This window comes from Hyperolius riggenbachi, chromosome 2, assembly GCF_040937935.1.
Source record: "Hyperolius riggenbachi isolate aHypRig1 chromosome 2, aHypRig1.pri, whole genome shotgun sequence".
Taxonomy (NCBI): domain Eukaryota; kingdom Metazoa; phylum Chordata; class Amphibia; order Anura; family Hyperoliidae; genus Hyperolius; species Hyperolius riggenbachi.
In genome coordinates, this window is record NC_090647.1 from 379543616 (window position 1) to 379567905 (window position 24290).

The following is a 24290-nucleotide window of genomic DNA, read 5'->3' on the forward strand; positions in this document are numbered from 1 at the left end:
GACGGCAGCTGAACTCTGTCAGAAGGATCAGTCTCTTGAAAGGCTCTGAAATGTCCAACCTTGATTCCATTCATGAGCGCTTTCTTTCTTACTATCAAGTCACTGTATTCAGAGCCTCATCCTCCTGCTGAGACAGATGTTGCCTCTTTCCTGGATGGTATACCTTTTGCCTCACCCTTTCGATCCTAGCTAGGTCACAATTGAATGAGCCAAATCCGTCTGATACACGAGGCAATCTAGCACCTTAAAAAGACTCTGAAGACTCCTTAAAATCATGTTTTTATTTTAAAAACCTCTTAAGCATGTTTACCCTAACTAAAAATGCTGCATCCCCATGGCTGTAAACTAAATTAATCACCCCCAACACCCCTGGCAAAATCCACGACTTTCTTGGTCGTGGATTTTGCTGCCCTAAGAAGAGAGCTTTCAGCTGCAGCTCTAAACTGTGACCATAAGTTATTCATGTCCCTACTTGCTACCAGAGTTCATAAATACCTTAATTCATTAATACACAAGGATCAAGTTGGCTTACTTCCATTACAGCAAGCCACTGACAACATTAGGAAGCTGCTGGATATTATACACCATGCACATGCCACAAAGCATCCTCTAGCTGTCCTCCTGGACATAAAGACAGCTTTCGACTGTGTCTTGGTCATATATGAGGCAGGGGTTGCAGAGATTCGGCGTCATGGGGCCTTCCCTAAGGCTATTGAGCTGCACAGATGACCTGGCCTTAACTATTTCTAATCCCCTCACCTCTATTATCAATCTTTTGGCCATATTCGATCAGTTTCCAGGGGTCTCTGGGCTGTCTCTGAACTTATTGGAAATGGTACTGTGCAATATACCAATTCTGGTCTCCAGTGAAATTGCTTCTCAATTTGGATTTAAAATAAGTTTCCAATATGTGTTGTATCTGGGGGTAAAGATTATGGCAGACCCTCATGTAACGTACCATATTAATTATGTGCCTTTGATTGCTTCATTACAGGCTCTCCTCACTACCTGGACCTATTTCATTGAGTGGTCGTATCCATGCAGCCCACATGACTTTGCTTCCCAAAATACTTTATTACTTCAGGGTCCTTCCTGTCACTGGTAGGAGAGGCAACCTGCGGGCACTGCAGTCACATATGTGCAAACTTATATGGGCCCATAGGCCTTCTACAATCTAAATTAAAAGTGACAATTACCTTCTCTTGTGGGGTCCTTCAGTCCCCATATTGTACAATTACTATAAAGCAGCACAGCTGGCTCATGTCCCATCAAACTATGTCCCAACGAGGACCTAACCTATATGTACAAAATAAGTGACGTAAGGGGTCACTGGTCAATCAGCTGGATTGTAGTCTTGTAAACCAGTGATGAACAGGTCTCCAAATAACATATATACAAGTATGGGGAGAGACTTGACACAAGTATCATAACTGTCAGTCTCACTTTGGTACTGATACACATATATATATATGCAAGAAAGAAATAAAAGTACGTTGCTGTAAGGTGCGAGGTCTTTGCTGATCCCCCCCCAGTGCTGGCAATCAGTCAGAGGATACTGGGGTGTAGCTAATCCCACCACGGCAGAGTACTGTTAAAAGTGATTAGAAAAAAGGACATGGCAAAATAGGAGTATGGTAACATAACTGTGGTGGAGGCTAAGTGTGAGACTGCCATCAATCACATAGAGACCTGTATGCTCCTACATAGTAGTATTATAGCCATGAAAAAAATGCCTTCACAGAAGGTATAGAGCTGGAGTCTACCCAGTACATTGTTGAGTTCATGATACCATCAATGAAATGCAGCTTCCCAATACCAGCAGCATTCATGCAGTCCCACATAAGGACACTGCCAACATCACGTTTCACTGTAGGCATTTTTCTTTGAAATACTCACTTTTACAACGCCATAAGCCCCTGCTACCTGGGACTGAGTGCCAAGGCTCTCTGAAAAGCTGCGATTTCAATTCAAAATTTTCTTCAAAACAAGCTTTACCATGCGCCTCATCCAGACTTCCTCTGTGCAAGGGAGGGAGGGAGGCCGGGGGGCGGAGAGGTGTTAAATCCTAAGCCTAAAGGCTTCATAACTGGCCAAACTCTTGACCGACTGTGACAGTATAAACAAATGGAGAAAACCTGGCGCTTGATCAATGAGTAGTTATAGTTTAAACCTCATATATTCACACAATCACTGTATATGACAGTGTCTAATACAGTCTACTGTCATACGCCAGAGAACGTGTAATAAGGTATTGAACAGTATTACCATGCCTTATAGAATATCCGCCTGCCACCCGCCCAGCTAATGATGGGACCAGGGATGTCAAACTCAGACAGGTACCAACATTGAAAAATTAGACCAAGTCGAGAGCCAACGAGGACCAGCAGGGAGATTATCATATTACCCATTCCTTGTTTCCCTATGCGGCACTTATTATGGGGGGGGGGGGGGGGGGGGGGGGGGGGGGGGAGGGTGCACATACAGCACCACAAACACACACCATCACGTATCTCAATCTTGCCTACTGAACCTCCCCCACGCTGTTCAGATCCATGTGCTCCCAGCCACAATAGTTGCAACGGGAATGCACCTGGCCAGACTGCTAATGCGCTAACTTGCGAAATTACCGGGCCGCCTACCGGAGGATGGCGAGGAACCGATCAGCCTGAAGGGGGCTGGAGGAAGTCCCAGGTATGCATTTGGGAAGGGGGGGGGGTCATCTCAGGTACACTTTAAAGGACAACTGAGGTGAGAAGAATATGGAGGCTGCCATATTTATTTTCAGTAACAATCACGGGACTGAAATTGAGTGGCCTTGAAGAAAAAGTCTCACTATATGCGGACTACTTCTTGTACTTGGCTGATTCAAAAATTAACTGGAATAATTCTATTCTTTTCCCTATTGATAACAGATATCCTACAAGGATCTATGCATACAACATCGCAAAGGACAGAAAAATTCCAATATCTAGGTACTATAATTCAAAAGGATCTGAAAGAATTTTTGCCTAACAACTTTTTACCAATTATTAAAAAGATAAAGGAAATGAACATCATGGAATAATTTACCTTTACACCTAATTGGACGCATAAATGCTATTAAAATTATGTTCTCTAAGTTTTAATTGTGTATTTCATAATACTCCAGTATGGATTTCTGGTAAATATTTCACTGAAAGTACATACTGATCCCATTTATTTGGTCACATAAATTACCATGCATTTCCCCTCCAAACAGTTACCCGTTTCTGAGGGAGGACTTGCTATGCCTAATTTCATTTATTGTTTAGAAGCAGTATTCGTTACTATAAAATGGTGGTTCTCTAGAAATTTGAAAATCCAGCACTGGTGGTAGAAGCTGCTATTCTAGGCTCTTATGAAGCACTTTAGAACTTACCGTTTCGAGGCTTCAAATGTTCTCCAGCTGTCACTGAAGTGATGAAAATTACGCTTAGAGAATGGGAATACAGGGAGTCCCCAGTTAAACAAGATAGAGACTGTAGGTTTGTTCTTAACCGGAATCTGTTCTTAAGTCGGAACATTGTGCCATTTCTATCCCCTGTACCTCCTCTGTGCCTTCAGTGTCCCCCCTGCACCTGCTTATACAAGTTTAAAAGCCATTTTTTCTTTGAATTTTTTTTTAAATCGATTTTCTCAAAAACTACAAGTCCAATTTGAAAACTTTTTTTGACTTGTTCCCATGGAAACACAGAATCTATGCCGTTCGTATCGGTAAATCGTTCGTAAGTCGGGGACTACCTGTATATCAAATCTCGATTACCAAAACGTAATTGCTGGTATACATTATGGTGTAATCCTAATTTACCACACTTAATTACCATACCACACCCTATAAATTTGGGCCAGACATGACATTAAGATGTTAAGAGATATGCTCCAGAGGTGATCCTACTGCCATTTAATGTACTTTAAACAAAATTATAGTCTCCCTAACAGCATGCTGTTCAGATTTTTCCAAGTAAGGCAGCGCGGCTCAAGCGCAATTTGGTCCTGAACAGCTCTTGCTAGTATCTAACCCCACTAAATCACTTCTTATGCTGGGCATACACGGTGCGTTTATGCGGCTCGATGCCGGCGTGTTCCCGCTCGTCCCGCGCGGGCCGATTCCCGCTCCTCCCCGCGGGCAGTTCCCTTATCAGCCGCTAGTTACTTCCATTGTCCCGCCCGCGGCGATCGAGCGCGGTATCGATCCGCCGTGGGTGATCGGACAGGTTTGAATGCCTAGCATTACTGTGGAGAGTATTGATATACCATTAATAGAAAGGCGTGGCGCTCAACAATACAATGCACAGCTTAAAAGGTAGTGCATACACTACTCAAAAAACAAAAACAGTCTCCAATACACATTAAAGGGGCACTACAGCGAAAAAATTGTAAAATGTAAAATATGTGCAAACATATACAAATAAGTACGTTTTGTCCAGAGTAAAATGAGCCATAAATTACTTTTTTCCTATATTGCTGTCACTTACAGTAGGTAGTAGAAATCTGACAGAAGTGACAGGTTTTGAGCTAGTCCATCTCTTCAAAGGGGATTCTCAGCAAGGCTTTTATTCTTGATAAAGATATTCCCTAAAAAGGATTTAAACAATGATGCTGGCCAGCTTCCCTGCTCACTACACAGTTTTTTGGCAGTTGGGCAGAGCAACTGCCATTCACTAAGTGCTTTTGAAAAATAAATAAATCCCTGAGAATCCCCTATGAAGAGATGGACTGGTCCAAAACCTGTCACTTCTGTCAGATTTCTACTACCTACTGTAAGTGACAGCAACATAGGAGAAAAGTAATTTATGGCTCATTGTACTCTGGACAAAATGTACTTCATATTTGTATAGGTTTGCACATATTTTAAATTTTACAATTTTTCGCTGTAGTGCCCCTTTAATATCAAAGTCCCACATAGCTTCCTTGACTGAGACTCCTTCATAAAACATTAAAACCATATATGCTCACCGGATTATATGGCCGACCAATTTAGATCAGCAAATGAGTTTGTGGCCTCGCCAGTATATTCTCTTGCTTCTCATCAGCAGGTCTTCAGCATTCATATGCAGATATGGGAGAAAAAAAATGCACAGCAATAGTGCAATACCCGCTTCGCAACCTGTGCGCCTACATACAATATAGTCAAGTCTCTCACCGAATTCGGTAGCGGACCCAGCACAAACCAGCATACACTGTCCAGTGTTCTCCCCAGAAATTTTTTCCAGGCAGGTGGTATGAAAAAGTAGCTGGGTGGGTGTAGACACGCTGGGTGCTACTAGGTGAGGTATCTTGCCCGCCCTGCGAACTCCCCCCCCCCCCCTCCCCAGTGATAGGCTAGGCTCCGGCTACTGGAATCTTTTAAAGGCATACTAAACTGAAGGAAAATCGGCCAATTACTTACCTGGGGCTTCTACTAGCCCCCTAAAGTCCTCCTGCTCCTTCACCGCCATTCCATGCTGCTCTGTTCCTTAGCCGCGCACCTCCTCGATTGTGCTGCTGTGGCCGGGAGCGCATTACCTATGCACAGTAGCAATTTTTAGTTACCATGCAAGTGCAGAACTCTACTGGTCATGGGAACGTGATGTAGAAGACGAGTGGGCAAGTGGCCACGCATGCAGCATTCAGAGGGGAATAACAGGACCAAAGCAGCGTGGAATGACTGCAAGGGACAAGTATAACTTTAGGGGCTGGAAGAAGCCCCAGGTAAGAAGCTGGTCATTTTCTTTTAATAGTTTAAGTGTCCTTTTAAAGTTCTAACTACCCTTTTGCTGATTTGCTGGCTATGTGGTTGTCAAAAGAGCAGGGTGTCTCACACTAATCTCTCTCTGCCTCTGTCTGTGACCTGGGCGAGTCTGTAACCTTCTGTACATGGCTCACTCTCCTCTCTCCCCCTTAAAGCTGCAGCTCTCTCACACCAGTCACTTCTGGCATCAATAAGAGCTGGGGAAAAGCAGTGGCAGGACTGCACAATCATGGGGATCAAAGGGTCAAGCATTGTAAAATTCTAGCTTTGCGGGGCTGAGTTAGATACCCCCCTCCTTCATTAGCAGAAGCCAGACTCACATTCACACAAACACGCAGCTGCTGGCAGCGATACGAATACAGCAAGAGGAGGAGGAGAGCGTCTGGCTGGACATTCCACAAAGCCACAAAGAAAGAACTGAGTTGCGCTTCCTCTCCGATCTCCTGCACAACTGAGCTACGTGTCACATGTAACCTTCATTCCCCACCCCTCCACACAACTGCCGGGAGCTGAGGAGTAGGGCGGAGCGGCAGCGTCCCTGACTGACAGCGGCTGGCTATAATGACACAGTAGCCGCACAGAATGGGATAATTTTACGCAGGCACTCAGAGGAGATCAGCCAGGCGGCCCACCCTGGTAAAAGGCTCTGGGGAGAACATTGCTGTCCATCGTCAATAACTAAAGCTACCTTCACCCAGGACACTTTGTAGATACCATGCATCTGAGGAGAGGTCCCATGGTGGAATATATGAAGGGCTCTTATGCTGGTCTGTGCTGGGTCAGCTACCAAATTCGGTGAGAGGGTTGACTATATTGTGTGTAGGCACACTGGGTGCAAAACAGGTGTCAGAGCACTGGTGGTGTGGAGTGTGAAAATACCATCTGCCTGGCCCTTGTACTATCTGCCAGTTCTCTTGTACATGTGTACCACCCCAGTTTCTTTGGGGGACATTTATCAAGAGACAAAATATTGGTAGGTTTTTAGAAATCCATGCAGAACTGTCTTAGCCAAATTAAGGAAATCGCCACATAGTGCAGTTTCCTTCTTAACCACTTAAGGACCGGGCTGCTTTAACAGATCTGTGTTGCATGGGATCTCCAGCCCACAGCACAGATCAAGAATGAGGCAGGGCGATCAGACTCCCCCCCCCCCCCTTTTTGTCCCCACTAGGGGGATGTCCTGCTGGGGGGGATCTGATCACCGCCGCTCTGTGTGGCCTAGCGGGGGGGGGGGCGCCGCTCTGTGTGGCCTAGCGGGGGGGGCCTCCTCAAAGCCCCCCTCCGCACCGATTTTCCTCCCGTCTCCCTCCCTACCTCTCGCTCTGACTGTGGGCGGCACAGGACGGAGATCCGTCCTGTACCGCCTCTAATAGGCTTTAGCCTTTCAGTCGTCGGTGATCCCAGGCCAATCAGAGGCTGGGGATCACCAATCTCCTTTAAGGCGCTGGATGTAAAAACGGGATTTTTTCCCCGTGTGTTCTCATTTAGCCTGCGAGCCGCGATCGGAGGTGTGGTGAACATTACGGAAAGTTGTGCGTAATCGCCAACAATTTTCATATGGTCCAGCACCATTACTGTCAGTCCTGTGTAAATGTACAATAAATGTCTTTTCCCTCTCTTCTCTTAAAAGCAGAGCCCCTCACCCCCTCCACTTCCTCCAGCTTTTCACACGTAGCTGGTGACACATAGGTGTTACAAGCTAGGACCAAATGGTGCCCATGGAGTAGCTTCAGCAGACTCAGCAGATAACAATCAGCCCATCTCCCAAAAAGCCAGATCGAACTGGCCAGATAAGTGCTCCCTCCAAAACCTTACACTCAGATAAAGGAAACTTTAATGTATTTGTATTTCAAAATAGGCTTGTCACGGAAAGACAAAAAATACATATTCTGATACCCATAAAGCAGTTCTATCATTCATCCGAATTACAGTTTCCCAACTGTCAGGGGTCAGTCAGGAAACTGCTTTATTCAACCTGCGTAGAGCGAATGCAATAGAATAGGCATGTGTAGCCTCATTTGATACAGGGTCGCAGGCCGCTTATGAATATAGCCTCGGATTTGCGATGCGCCACTCTGGGGCGGAGTCACACCGATTATTAATAAAGGTTACATTTTCTTGCTCTGGGTCTGGGGGTGGCAACCTTGCTGCCAGGAGATAACCCCACCTTCCCTCCACCTAGTTTGGAGGTAACCCAGCCCCAATTCTAAGATGGTATAAATATGGGGCCAGCAGAGCCCGCCCCTGTCTTTCATAATTTCATCTGCTAAAGAAGAGCTTGGAGCATGGGTTCAAGGAGGACCGAACTCATGTTGTGTTTCAAGGACTCTTAACATTAATGCCTACTTTAAACTGGACTGCTCAGCCATAACTAAGAACTTTCCGATTTTATTCCTTTTATTTTTAAGCTTTGTGTGTATGTGGTAATTGGTGTATATAACTGTATGCAATGCATTTTTGCTATTAAACATTTTAAAAATAGTTTAGCGGTTATGACCCGTTGCTGAACATACACAATCGTACCTATTCTCCTGAAACCGCTACCCTGTGTTTAATAGAAGTGTACATTTATAACCGTATGCGTGAATCTGCCTCAGATAGTCAGAGCTGACCCAGATTCCGGCATACTGCAAAGGGATAACAGAGCGTTCTCAAAGTATTAGCATAATTACAGTAGCGGGCTGTGTAACCTGTTTGGTGGCAGATCTTTGAATTGTATGTGTGTGGTGAATCCTTTGGCGTCTGAACGCTCCCTCAACATTAATGTCACAAACCGCAAGGCCGGTCTTCGGATGGGGTCAATCGATCAGAGTCAGAAATCCTCTCACACTGTCATTTTGCTCATCAGGAAGGGTAACCCGATTTCGCAATTTGATGAACTGACTCGCGGAGGGAGCGTACAGACGCCAAAGGATTCACCACACACATACAATTCAAAGATCTGCCACCAAGCGGGTTACACGGCCCGCTACTGCAATTATGCTAATACTTTGAGAACGCTCTGTTAACCCTTTGCAGTATGCAGGAATCTGGGTCAGCTCTGACTATCTGAGCCGGATTCACGCAAACGGGTTATAAATGTACACTTCTATTAAACACAGGGTAGCGGTTTCAGGAGAATAGGTACGATTCTGTATGTTCAGCAACGGGTCATAACCGATAACCGATTTTTAAAACGTTTAATAGCAAAAATGCATTACATACAGTGATATACACCAATTAACATATACACACAAAGCTTAAAAATAAAAGGAATAAAATCGGAAAGTTCTTAGTTATGGCTGAGCAGTCCAGTTTAAAGTAGGCATTAATGTTAAGAGTCCTTGAAACACAGCATGAGTTCGGTCCTCCTTGAACCCATGCTCCAAGCTCTTCTTTAGCAGATGAAATTATGAAAGACAGGGGCGGGCTCTGCTGGCCCCATATTTATACCATCTTAGAATTGGGGCTGGGTTACCTCCAAACTAGGTGGAGGGAAGGCGGGGTTATCTCCTGGCAGTAAGGTTGCCACCCCCAGACCAAGAAAATGTAACCTTTATTAATAATCGGTGTGACTCCACCCCAGAGTGGCGCATCGCAAATCCGAGGCTATATTCATAAGCGGCCAGCGACCCTGTATCAAATGAGGCTACACATGCCTATTTTATCGCATTCGCTCTACGCAGGTTGAATAAAGAAGTTTCCTGACTGACCCCTGACAGTTGGGAAACTAATTCGGATGAATGATAGAACTGCTTTATGGGTATCAGAATATGTATTTTTTGTCTTTCCGTGACAACCCTATTTTGAAATACAAATACATTAAAGTTTCCTTTGTCTGAGTGTAAGGTTTTGGAGGGAGCTCTTATCTGGCCAGTTCGATCTGGCTTTTTGGGAGAGGGGCTGATTGTTATCTGCCGAGTCTGCAGAAGCTACTCCATGGGCAACATTTGGTCCTAGCTTGTAGCACCTATGTGTCACCAGCTACGTGTGAAAAGCTGGAGGAAATGGAGGGGGTGAGGGGCTCTGCTTTTAAAGAGAACCAGAGATGAACGATTCACATAAAATCAACAAATCAGTTAATAGCCTGTAAAGAATAAATGCTCTACCCGATAATTTTGCCACTCTGGTGTGCCTTTTTGAGTGCTTTTTATCCATTATTGCTCCAGGAAATATCCAATATGGCCGCCGTCTCATATCCCTTCTGCTTCCAGGTTATGAGGTGTTCTGGATGTGCTGTCTAGCTGCTATGAGACTATAGACAAGCAGGGCTGCTGCTGCAGCATTTCATCTGTGTGCTTTCAACTTCATATTCTGGTATGCTGTGTGGCTGCCTGTAGGAAGTGTCTCTCATAGTAATGAAACTGCATACAGTAGATAATAATGATGACTGGCTGCACAGACAGAGCAAACAGATCACACAGCCACACTTGTCCTTTTTCCTGCAGCAGCAGCCCCTCCCATGTCGTCAGAGCTCTCAGTATGTAAAGCAGGAAATCTGATCCAGGAGGGGGCGGCTTGGGCTTGAAAAGACTCCACAAAAGAGTGACTCAGCTATAATGATTCCAGGTCAAACCTCGACTGACTCAGTCAGGGATTCTTATCACAGCTGATTATAGACAGATTAAGCAGAGAATATTTAAACTAAAAGCAGGATAGGCGTTTACTGTCATGTTCCCACTGATAAATGTAATAAAATACATGAGGGTGCTTCGTCTCTGGTTCTCTTTAAAGCGGTATCGTCACCATAAAAATCAAATTTCAACAGCAACTGGTCTGAGTGTATTAAGTGATAAAGATGCTAATCCTGCTTTCAAAACGTTTTCTGCTGTTATGATTTGGAGTTATCATATACCTTAGGAGCTCTGGATGTTTTGTAGTCGGTGCCAAAGAATTGCATGCTGGGGGTTATTTTTATCTATAATCTATTCCTCCTCTTACATTTCCCTGCCTGCTGCTTATCTGAAACCTAATCCCCTAATCACTTGTGTTTACAAGCAAGGCTGAGGTGACTCAGTGATTGGAGGAGACAAGAAAAAAGTAAAGGGCAGAAATGACATCACGAGTTTGCCTTTACTGTGGGCAAAAGACATGGCCCCAACCAGGAACAGAATTCTCGTCATTTACTATATAACATTCACTGAAATCAAAACGTGGACAGTACAATACATCTGTTATGTAAGTAGATAAAGTATTTATCTACTTAGATATGTGTTTTTTCCCCCTGGAATAGTATGGCTGATCCTACTGCTTTAAAGAGGAACTGAACAAAAAAAAGTGACTAAATTGAGCCTCCTTATCCCTTTGAAATGAATGATTAGACACAAAACACTTGTGAAGGGCAATATAAAAGTAGATATATTAAATACAACTATGAATAAAAGAGAATGGCAGGCTCCATCTTGCAACTCTCTGAGTCTGATTCTGTGGGCGGTGTTACAGTCGGAGTTAGACATGTCCATTCACCCCCACAGAATGAGATTTGCAGCCCAGTGTCATGAGGTCATCATCAGTCGCCCTGTTACAGGAAAGTGACAGCTGTGGCTTCTGCCCTGCACTATACTGGCACATGCCTTGATAAAGTATTATTTTTCCTCTATGCCTCCTGCAGTGTGAGATCGTCTGCTTGTCATCCTGTCTCTCTCTCTCTCTCTCTCTCTCTCTCTCTCTCTCTCTCTCTCTCTCTCTCTCTCTCTCTCTCTCTCTCTCTCTCTCTCTATATATATATATATATATACTAGCTTGACGCCCGCCGTTGCCCGGGTATGTATTTGGCTGGTGTTGGCTCTGCCCACTTTTCCTAACCCTAACACAATTACTCAATGACCAAGTTTGTGAGCTTTGCGGTCTTTGGCATCAATAATTTGCAATGAAATAAAATTAATCTGATTGGATGTGGCTCCACCCCTTTTCTGAATTTGAACCCCAATCACCCAATGGCCAACTGTACCAGGTACAGGTGATTAACAGTGCAAGAATGGCAGCAATTAAATATTCCCCTTAAAAAATCAATAGCTGGATTTTGATTGGCTTTTATAGGCTCCACCCACTTTTCTGAATATTAATCCCAGTCACCCAGTGACCAACTGGGTCACTGGGTGAACCCTACCATTGAACCCTACCATTAAAAGTGTAAAAATTGCTGCAGTTTACATTTTCTCAGTGAAATTTGCATTTGTCTCCGCCTACTGATGACCCGGCATTGCCTGATTATGTATTTTGCAGGTGCTGGCTGCGCCCACTTTTCCTAACCAAGTTTGTGAGCTTTGCGGTCTTTGGAATTAATAACCTGCATTAAAATGAAACAAATCATATTGGCTGTGTGTGGCTCCACCCTGTTTTATGAATGTAAACCCCAGTCACGCAATGATCAACTGTACCAGGTTTGAGGCTTGTGCCATTAACAGTGCAAGAATGGCAGCAATGAAATATTCCCCTGAAAAATCAATAGGTAATTTTTGATTGCCTTTTGTAGGCTCCACCCACTTTTCTGAATATTAACCCCATGTATTTGTCTCCACCCACTTATGACCCGGCATTGCCCACTTATGTATTTGGCTGGTGTTGGCTGTGCCCACTTTTCTAACCCTAACGCACAATTAATCAATTACTCAATTACAAAGTTTGTGAGCTATGCAGTGTTTGGCATTAATAATTTGCATTGGAATGAGACAAATCTGATTGGCTGTTTGTGGCTCCACCCCCTTTCTGAAGTTGAACCCTAGTCACCCAATGATCAACTGTACCAGGTTTGAGGCTTTTGCCATTAACAGTGCAAGAATGGCAGCAATGTAAATATTCCCCTTGAAAATCAATTGGCTTTTATGGACTCCACCCACCTTTCTGAATATTAATCCCAGTCACCCAACGACCAACTGTGCAAAGTTTGAGAACCCTACCATTAACAGTGTAAGAATGGCTGCAGTTTACATTTTCCAGTGAAATTTGTATTTGTCTCCGCCCCCTTTTCGATTATGGGAATAAACAGTATCCTATACTTTATTCCAGGTAATTTACTATGTGTGTGCCAAATTTCATTCAAATCCGTTCAGCCATTTTTGGGTGATCGAGTAACATCCAAACATGCAAACATCCGAACGTTCCCATTTATTATATTAGTAGGAGATACACACACACACACACACACACACACACACACACACACACACACACACACACACACACACACACACACACACACACACACACACACACACACACACACACACACACACACACACACACACACACACACACACACACACACACACACACACACACACACACACACACACACACACACACACACACACACACACACACACACACACACACACACACACCACTCTTTATAAAACTGACCAAATGTCCACCCAAAAAAATGACAGGCACGCATATGCTTCACTGATATTACTTCACTCTTGCTAATTTCAGGAAAAATTTTTTTTTGCCAAAAAACAACCCTTTTAGATACACGATCACCCCCTCGTTATTAATTCACATACGTACACCCTAAGAGAGGTTTGGCACTTCACAGTGTAAAAAAGACTGAACAGGTTTTTCCCAAAAATCAAATATATATGCTTCACTGTTAATGCTTCACTATTTATAAAACTGACCAAATGTCCACTAAAAAAAATATGACAGGCACGCATATGCTTCATTGTTATTATTTCACTCTTGTTAATTTCAGGAAAAAAAACAAAACTTTTTTTTGCCAAAAAGCAACCCACAATCTCCCCCTCTCGCTATTAGTTCACATACACACTAATAGAGGTTTGGCGCTTCACAGTGTAAAAACGACTGTTTTATTGGATATTTGTTTAGTTTTATATAGAGTGAAGCATTAACAGTGAAGCATAAATATGTATTCATGTTTTTTCTGGGAAAAACTTGTTCAGTTCTTTTTACACTGTGAAGCGCTTCACTGATATTACTTCACTCCTGCTAATTTCAGTAAAAACATTTTCTTTGCCAAAAAGCAACCCTTTTAGATACACAATGGGCTTGATTCACAAAGCCATGCTAAACAGTTAGCATGTGAAGTGCCGCTCGCGGACTTTTGCGAGCGCAAAGTGCCGCAATCGCAGACAAAAGTCAGCATTATCGCGCGCAAATGTCCGCGATCGCTGCACTTCACGTGCTAATTGTTTAGCACGCCTATGCTAAACAGTTAGCACGGCTTTGTGAATCATACACACTACGAGGTTTGGTGCTTCACAGTGTAAGGACTGTTATATTTTTTTAGTGGACATTTATTTAGTTTTATATAGAGTGAAGCATATAAATGTATTCATTTTTTTCCAGGGAAAAACTTGTTCAGTCCTTTTTACACTGTGAAGCATATGAGAACTTTTTAGCCATCAGAACTTTCTGAAAGCTTTTTAAAAAGGGCTCCCATTGACTTGCATTAAAATCGCTCAGAAAAGCGCTTATAGTGTGCCTGAGCCCTTATGCAGAGAAGGCGAGAAATGGTGAGGAGAGAAAAGTTGAAAGAGAAGGAAAAAGATAGTTAAGTGACATGACAATATGCTCTGTACAGCACTGCAAAGATGGCGCTATATAAATCCTATATAATAATAGGCAACTGTCCCTGCATACAGCAGGGACAGTTGTCTGTGTGTAGCTGGGTCCGTGCTTTTTGCTACTGCTCATGTGCGCAGCACAGACCCAGCCTCTCACACACTGGAAGACGGGGCCAGGGAGCCGAGCGGGCGGCGTGTGAGCGGACGGCCGGATGTATGGCGGGTGAGTGGGCGGCGGACACGCGCGGTGAAAAACAGACCTAGAGCCCGTTTTTAAACCAAGAGTACTTCTGAGCGGTTTTCAAATCGACAGTGATTTGAAAAGCGCTTGGCTAATGTTATCCTATGGATGTGTTCTCACAGTAGCTTAGTGATTTTTTTAAAAAAAACGCAAACACACTGCATGTAGCATTTTTTGGAGCGATTCATTCAAAAATCGCTCTAAAAATCGCACTCACAAATTGCTAGCGATTGCTATTGTGATTTTGGCGTGCTCTAGTCCAGAAAGAAGAGATATAGGGAGAAATTGAGAATAGCCTGAGATGGAGCAGAGATCTTATCTGTATTGCAGACCCACATCACACAGAGGCTACTTGCCTGTAATGTGACTCCAGTCACTCACACAAGTCAGAAAGCAGCTCTCCTGGAGTCTAGGGACTGTCAAAAACTTTTCAATTTGTTTAACACCTTATCCAATCATGCAGTCATAACAATGGGGAGAGACCAGACAGATTTTTGCCCATGGACCCTCCATGCACAGCTCTGCATCATGCTGCCCTCTAATTGCACTTTTATCAGCTAGCCCAGTGTTTCCCATTGCCTTACAACAAAGTTAAGTTTCTACAGTCCCTCAGCTGGCTGTCAGGATTCTCTTTTCACAGCCCCTCCTGATGACTCACTGTGTCAACAAAGCAAGCTGCAGGGGATTTGCATAAGCAAGAGAAAGTCTCCCATTGATCTCTGGGAGCCTTGCCACTGCAGAGTAAGTCACAGAGGGTGTGGCTTATCAATAAAATTGTATGTTATAGTTTATTCACATATTTTTGTACATATATTGTACTGTTTTTGCCTACAATTTTTAACATGGATTGCAATGCTCTGTTTTCATATTCTGAGTTCAGTTCCTCTTTAAGAGGAGGGAAAAGACATTTATTGTACATTTACACAGGACTGACAGTAATGGTGCTGGACCATACGAAAATTTTTGGCGATTACGCACGACTTTCCGTAATGTTCACCACAGGAGGCTCGCAGGCTGTTCACGGAGACACCCTCCGTGAACTGACATGGAACAGCCGCTCGAACAAGCGGCCGTTTCCATGGAAATCCACAAACGACCAGCCGCCGCCTATCGGCGTTAGCTGGTCGTTATGTGGTTAAACCTTTACTTAAAGAGGAACTGTCACGAAAATATTAAAATTTAAAACGTATACAAATAAAAAGTACATTTCTTCCAGAGTAAAAATTAGCCATATATATAACTTTTTTTAGTCCATCCCTTCAGGGGGGATTCTCAGCATGGCCTTTATTCTTTATAAAGACATTCCCTGAAAAAGATTTATACGCGGATGCTGGTCAGTCTCCCTGCTCACCGTACACTTCTTGGGCAGATGGATGGAGCAACTGCCATTCACTAAGTGTTTTAAAAATAAAGAAAACCCTGAGAACCCCCCATGAGAAGATGGGCTAGTCAAAAATCTGTTGATAATATCAGATTTCTAGTACTTACTCTAAGTGACAGCAACATAGGAGGAAAGTGGCTCATTTTACTCTGGAAGAAACGTACTTCTTATTTGTATATGTTTACATGTATTTTAAATTTTAAGATTTTCACGACGGAGGTCCTTTAAATATAAATAGTTGGAAAGGTTTCTCAGACAGTGCAGTGTGTGAGGGAAATTGCTGTTGCTGAGGTAACTAATACATCTGCTGTCTTGCATCAATGCCCAGCACTGGAAGGGTTAAAAGACATCCAAGGTGAAAATAAACTGATGAGAAAAATAATTGTATCTGTCCTCCTCCTAAAAATGACTTTTTAGATATCCCACAGTTTTAACCACTTAGTGACATTCAGACGTATTAAAACATCCTGCTGGAGCCTCTTAATGGCTCCAGGACGTTTTAAAACGTCATGCACTGCTGCTGTGCACGTGAAAATAGTAAACCCCCCCCCCCAAAAAAAAAAAATAAAAAAATACACCTTTATTTCCAAATACTATATTGTCCCCATACTTTGTACTAGGGACATAATTAAAATCTTGTTACAACCAGGACAAATAGGCAGATAAAATGTGTGGGTGTTTATATTAAAAATATAGGGAATGAAATTGGAGAAATTGTGTATTTTTTCGTTTTCCCCTTGTTTTCCCCTTTAAAATGCATAGAAAATAAATTACTAAAAAATATCAACACCAAAAAGCCCAATTGGTGGTGAAAAAAACAAGATATAGATCATTTCATTGTCATTAGTAGTGATTAAGCTATTGGCAAATGAAAGGGATGAACAATGAAAGGTAAAAATCGCTCTTGTCCGTTAGGGTGAAAACCTCCTTGGGGTGAAGTGGTTAATTTATATTTAAATCTAGTTTTTACTGTTACATTGTCTCTGCTCAATGACACCATTATGCCAGAGCTCAAATCTATGAATTATTGACCCTTTTTATCTCTTTCCTGCTCTCAGAAGCCATTTACTGACATGAGAGTATTTTATGGCTGTAATTAGTGAGTGTTACGCTATAGTCTGACCCAGTCTAAGTCCGACCTGGGCAGAAACTGTCACTTACATACCTGATGTTTAACTCTTTCAGGCAAAGAAAAAAAAAAAAAAAGAAACCTAGCTTAGTTGTGTGCTTGGCACTGTACATACACGTCTATCGCATGTCACCTCAGTTGTCCTTTAAGCACAGAACAGTTTCACGGTATTCAGCAGTGGCGAGGAGCAGTTCACAAATCAAGTGTAGCCTGCACTGCACAATATGTGTAGAATTGCTATTAAGCACTTCTTAACCATTTAAGCCGCCCGGACGTGATCCTCATGTCCAGGCGGCTGCTCTGCTGCGGTGCCGCGCTCCCCCGTGCTGACCCCCGTTAGTCCTGGGATTAGTGAACGGGAACATGGTTCCCGATCACCGATCCGTGTCCCCAGCAGAAAAACCAAAGATTTCTTACTAGAGGCTTTCTCCAAAAAAAAGTTTCTCCATCCTTGTGCTTCCGGTGATCAAGAAGGACAGGGAGAAAAAAAAAAACACAAGGTGGCCATCTTGTGACCAAATAGTAAAACTACATCTACATACATTTTACATTAAAATTTACACATTACAACATTAAAAATTAAATGTTTATTTCCCACACCAAAATATTACCCAAATAAAAATTTTAATGTAAAAAAAAAAAAAAAAAAAATTAGTAACCTAAGGGTGTGAACTTTTTAAATATGCATGTGAAGGGGGTATACTACGAACATTTTTTTTAAAATTATTAGCTTGTAAATAGTGATGGACGTAAAATGAAAAAAAAATGCACCTTTATTTCCAAATAAAATATTGGCGCCATACATTATGATAGGGACAAAATTTAAATGGTGTCATAACCGAGACAAACGGGCAAATAAAACACATAGGTTTTAATTATGGTAGCGTGGATTATTTTAAAGCTAGAATGGAAGAAAACTGAAAAATGTTTTCCATTTTTTTCTTATTAAAGAGACACTGAAGCGAAAAAAAATATGATATAGTGAATTGGTTGTGTACTATGAATAATTACTAGAAGATTAGCAGCAAAGAAAATATTCTCATACTTTTATTTTCAGGTATATAGTGTTTTTTCTAACATTGCATCATTCTATAATATGTGCACATTACACAACACTCAGCATTCAAAATGAGTCTTTCAGAGCAGTCTGAAGTAATGACCTCTCCTCTAGCAGAGGAAAAGTAAATAGTCCAGGAACAGTTAACCTGCTGAGCGGTCTGGACGAGCTCAGCTCGTCCAACACCGCCAGAGGCTGCCGCTCAGGCCCTGCTGGGCCGATTTGCACCAAATAAAAAGCAGCACACGCAGCCGGCACTTTGACAGCCGCGTGTGCTGCCTGATCGCCGCTGCAGCGCGGCGATCCGCCGCGTGCAGCGGCGAAAGAGGGTCCCCCCAGCCGCCCGAGCCCAGCGTAGCCGGAACAAACAGTTCCGGCCAGCGCTAAGGGCTGGATCGGAGGCGGCTGACGTCAAGACGTCGGCTGACGTCCATGACGTCACTCCGCTCGTCGCCATGGCGACGAGGGAAGCGAAACACGGAGGGCCGCTCATTGCGGCCTTCCGTGTTATCTCTTGCCGCCGGAGGCGATCGGAAGATCGCCTCCGGAGCGCCCTCTAGTGGGCTTTCATGCAGCCAACTTTCAGTTGGCTGCATGAAATAGTTTTTTTTTATTTTAAAAAAACCCTCCCGCAGCCACCCTGGCGATTTAATCAGAACGCCAGGGTGGTTAAGACAATAAAAGTCAGATAACAGCCCTCTCCACGACTAACTTAGTCGGAGAGCTTAATGGCTTGTTTGCATAGAGATAACAACTGGAGTTTCTCAACTCTTCAGGTAGTCATACACTGGTCGATTTGCCATCAGATTCGACCAACAGACAGATCCCTATCTGATCGAATCTGATCAGAGAGGGATCGTATGGCTACCTTTACTGTAAACAGATTGTGAACAGATTTCAGCCTGAAACCGTTCACAATCTGTGGTGGTGGTGGTGCTGCCGCTGCTTCCCCCCATCCTGCATACATTACCTGCTCCGCCGGCGCGACTCCCGGATCTCCGCTCTTCTTCTCCGCTCTGGTCTCCAGCATGCTTCCCTTCTTCCTGTCTGGGGGAAGTTTAAACAGTAGAGCGCCCTCTACTGTTTAAACTTCCTGCCGGGACAGGAAGAAGGGAAGCATGCCAGAGACCAGACCAGAGCGGAGAATGAAGAGCGGAGACCCGGGAGTCGCGCCGGCGGAGCAGGTAATGTATTGCAGCTCTATTGCGTCGGTCGTCGGGCACTCGAACGCCGCTAGCGATGCGCTCTTTACCCGTGGGCGATCAACGGTTATTTTCCGCATGGCGCGATCGACGGGATCGGACGGAATGGATCGAAATTCGGCGTGTAGTGCGAACGATTGGCAGCAGATTCGATCCCAGTGATCGAATCGGTTGTCAAAACGGCGGCAAATCGGGCCAGTGTATGGCCAGCTTTCCTGTACTGGAAACAATTACACTGATGTATCTGATCTTAATGTTTTATTTCTTAGCTGTGCTACACATACAAATCATAATATCATATTTTTTTCGCTTCAGTGTCTCTTTAATCCTGTTAAAATGTATTTATAAAAAAAAATTCTTAGCAAAATGTACCACCCAAAGAAAGCCTAATTAGTGGTGGAAAAAACAAGATATAGATCAATAAATTGTGTTAAGTAGTGCAGTGTTCCCCAACCCTGTCCTCAAGGCCCACCAACAGTGCATGTTTTGTGGAAATCCACAGGAGGTAGTTAATCAGCTCCGCTGAGACACTAATTACCTCACCTCAAGACAAGACAAATAACATTTATATCGCGCTTTTCTCCTGGCGGACTCAAAGCGCCAGAGCAGCAGCCACTAGGACGCGCTCTATAGGCAGTAGCAGTGTTAGGGAGACTTGCCAAAGGTCTCCTACTGAATAGGTGCTGGCTTACTGAACAGGCAGAGCCGAGATTCGAACCCTGGTCTCCCATGTCAGGGACAGAGCCCTTAACCATTACACCATCCAGCCACACCTGTGCATGTTTGTGGTTTTCTACAAAACCTGCACTGTTGGGGGGCCTTGAGGACAGGGTTGGGGAACTCTGCAGTAGTGATAAAGTTATTAGTGAATGAACGGGAGGTGAAAATTGCTCTGATGCATAAGGTGAAAAATCCCCGTGGGCTGAAATGGTTAATCTGCAACAGTTTAGGAATGGATTTGCACTTTTCTCAACTATAGTGCAGTTCTAGATATTCACGCTAAACTGCTGCTATTAAGTAGGATTTAAGAATTTTCGAATCATGTACAACTGTTTCCCCTGCTGTACTCTACAATTCTTACAACAAAAAGCATACCATTCTATTCATTATGTTCTCCTAGGCCCCTCTATGCTGTTTCTGCCACTCTCTGCTGCAAACCTGGCTTGTAATTGCCAGTTTTAGTAGTAGCAGTGGGGTATTGTACCGTGTTAGCCATCAGTAAAAGCAAGAAGTTTTAAATCAGGATGATACCATTTATTGGCTAACTAAAAATGAATAAAAATAAGCGAGCTTTCGGCCTTGCAGCCTTCGTCGGGCTTATATCCTGTTAGTTTGCAGGCTGGTGGTACAGACAGCTTATATACATGCAACATCAAAAGGGAAAAACAGATATTTTTTCAAGCATAAATACATGTCATTAAGATGCTTTAATTCAAACAGACCATCTGAATGGGGTTAGAGGTTATTAGCTAAGATAAGGATCCTTGTTTACGCCATGCTCACAGACCTGTGATTAGGATTGACCCAGAGGTATCGTAAATTCTTAGTTCACAAGTTCAGCTAGAATGGCTGAGAAAGTTTAAATATCATCAGTCTCGTACCAATATAAAAAATTGTTGTCCTTATTCAAACCGTTCTGCACAGCTTTGAACCACTTTATAAATTTTGTTTCTGCTATTAATCGATCATTTGACGTTTTTAAGCCACCCTTCAGGGCAGTGACACGATGATCATCCATGCTGTGTCCGTTGGACCGAGAGTGTGTAGCAACTGGGAGTCCAGATTTGGTATCATTAATAGTGTGCCTGTGTCCATTCATACGTTTGCGCAGAGTTCGTCCAGTTTCTCCCACGTACAGAACATTGGGGCATTTAGCACACATGATCAGATATACCAGATTGGTGGAACCACAGGAAAATGTACCTTGTACTCTGTACTCCTGTTGTGAACCTGGTATCGTTACCCTGTCAGTTGAGTAAATGTGTCTGCAGGTCCCACATATTTGTCGGCAGGGTGATGTTCCGTTTTTTTGTTGAGGCCTATTCAAAGAACTCCTGACAATCATTTTAGATTGTGTGGTTGCCGATATGACAAGAGGGCAGGTTTAGGGAATATCTTTCTCAGTCTGTTATCCTTGTGTAAAATGGGATGAAGTTCCTTAGCAATCCTCCTTAAGATTTCCAGGTGTGGATTGTAGGTGACAAAAGGGACACGTTCCTCTTTCTGGTTTTGCTTATATTTCAGGAGTTCAGTCCTGGGGATGATGCTGGCTTTCCTGATTTGGGCCTCAGCCATAGGAGGACTGTAACCTTGTTTAATGAAAGTGTTCTTAAGACGATCCAGGTTCTTGTCTCTTTTTACGCATTACTGGTTCAATGCGTACATTTTTACGCATTGAACCAGTAATGTGTAAAAATGTATGTGTTAATGTTCCTGCACTAGCGGGAATGCGTAAAAATGTACGCAATGCGGCCCGCCGACCTCCGAGGTCGGCGATCTGCCAGCGGGGGACTGGAGCAGCAGTGAGTGACTACGAGGGCACAGGATGGCTGCATGGGGCTGGTAGAAGCCCCAGGTAAGTGAAACTCATTTTTTTATTTTGCTTGGACCTTTCATTTAAGAACTCTATAATTTACAGCCAAGCTATAAGGTACAACCGGATTTGTTCTGACAGGATGGACAGAGACAAGAACCTGGCTCGCCTTAAGAACACTTTCATTAAACAAGGTTACAGTCCTCCTATGGCTGAGGCCCAAATCAGGAAAGCCAGCATCATCCCCAGGACTGAACTCCTGAAATATAAGCAAAACCAGAAAAAGGAACGTGTCCCTTTTGTCACCTACAATCCACACCTGGAAATCTTAAGGAGGATTGCTAAGGAACTTCATCCCATTTTACACAAGGATCACAGACTGGGAAAGATATTCCCTAAACCTGCCCTCTTGTCATATCGGCAACCACACAATCTAAAATAGATGATTGTCAGGAGTTCTTTGAATAGGCCTCAACAAAACGGAACATCACCCTGCCGACAAATATGTGGGACCTGCAGACACATTTACTCCACTGACAGGGTAACGATACCAGGTTCACAACAGGAGTACAGAGTACAAGGTACATTTTCCTGTGGTTCCACCAATCTGGTATATCTGATCATGTGTGCTAAATGCCCCAATGTTCTGTACATGGGAGAAACTGGACAAACTCTGCGCAAACATATGAATGGACACAGGCACACTATTAATGATACCAAATCTGGACTCCCAGTTGCTACACACTCTCGGTCCAACGGACACAGCATGGATGATCTTCGTGTCACTGCCCTGAAGGGTGGCTTAAAAACGTCAAATGATCGATTAATAGCAGAAACAAAATTTATAAAGTGGTTCAAAGCTGTGCAGAACGGTTTGAATAAGGACAACAATTTTTTATATTGGTATGAGACTGATGATATTTAAACTTTCTCAGCCATTCTAGCTGAACTTGTGAACTAAGAATTTACGATACCTCTGGGTCAATCCTAATCACAGGTCTGTGAGCATGGCGTAAACAAGGATCCTTATCTTAGCTAATAACCTCCAACCCCAGATGGTCTGTTTGAATTAAAGCATCTTAATGACATGTCTTTTATGCTTGAATAAATATCTGTTTTCCCTTTTGATGTTGCATGTATATAAGCTGTCTGTACCACCAGCCTGCAAACTAACAGGATATAAGCCCGACGAAGGCTGCAAGGCCGAAAGCTTGCTTACTTTTATTCATTTTTAGTTAGCCAATAAATGGTATCATCCTGATTTAAAACTTCTTGCTTGCCAGTTTTAGGCAGAGTTTACAAACAAACTAATTAGCTTGTGATCGGCTCACATAAGCAGAGTGTGTGAGTCATACAGAGCCTGCAGAGCTTCTATCCAATCACAAGCAGCCCTGCACATTCCAGTCTGAGGAGAGAAGATTAGATCATATAACAGAGATAATACAGTCACTGTGCAAGTAGGAAAGGCTGCAGTAAGCCAGTCCACATTAGAACAGGCATAGGAACTTATAGGATAGAAGAAATAAGGATGAAAATTTTGTTACAGAGTCTCTTTAAAAAGGAAAAACTGTAATGCTTTGATAAATCTGGCTCTTTGTTTCTTTGCATGCCTTTGTACTGCATTGAGCAATAGAAATTAAGCAACCACATTAGGGTAAATTGTGTAGTGTATACTTAGTATAACATTTACTGCAATTCCATTTCTATTCATTTTAATGGTTTCAGCATGATTAACATGAAACGAAATGTTGAATACGCACCCGTTTTGCATCAAATAGGTGGTGTCGTCCTTCAACTCTCCATTGTTCCTTCTTTTCTCCCTCAATTGCACGCTCCAGACTATTGATTGATCCATCTTTCGCAGCCTGAGCCTCAGCAACTTTTTCCTAGTCAGAAAAAAAAAAATAATTTAATAGATTTTTAATACATACCGGGCAAAACAGTTTGAAATTGTGGCAGAAATTTGTCACAAAAGTGATTATTATTATTATTTATTTATTTATAAAGCGCCAACATATTCCGTGGCGCTGTACAATGTAAGAAAACAAACAAGGGATACAGACAATGATATACATGAAAATATGAACACTGATACAAGATACAGCGCTGCTGATTACAATTTGATTTAACAGGATGACTAAAATGTATAAATTTCTAACAGTGTGCAAGCAATTGAATTAATAACATTCCATGACACAAAAGGGTGAGAGCCCTGCCCTTGCGAGCTTACAATCTAAAGGAATGGGGTGGAAACAAGAGGTGGGGGAAGTATACAGTATATGTACAGGCAGTGCGTAATTAGATTATTTAGTGGGTGCATGATAATGATCCACAGCTATACATGCCTGAAAAATCATTCAATTACACATCTCTGAATACAATGTCACACAACTTATTTGGTTATCTAGGTTGACCAATATATCTAGCTAATGGTGACTTTACCACTGGCATAATAACCACTTAAGGTTTTAACCTGTTAAGAGCCCTACACATT

General features: G+C 43.1%; 1 protein-coding gene across 1 annotated transcript in view; it reads right to left on the minus strand.

Annotated features, from left to right (window-relative positions):
* Nucleotides 1-24290, minus strand: part of ATP5PB (ATP synthase peripheral stalk-membrane subunit b) — a 130142-nt gene that overhangs the window by 17055 nt on the left and 88797 nt on the right. The window contains 1 exon segment of the mRNA XM_068269746.1: nucleotides 23557-23682. Within this exon segment, the coding sequence (XP_068125847.1) occupies nucleotides 23557-23682 (126 nt within the window).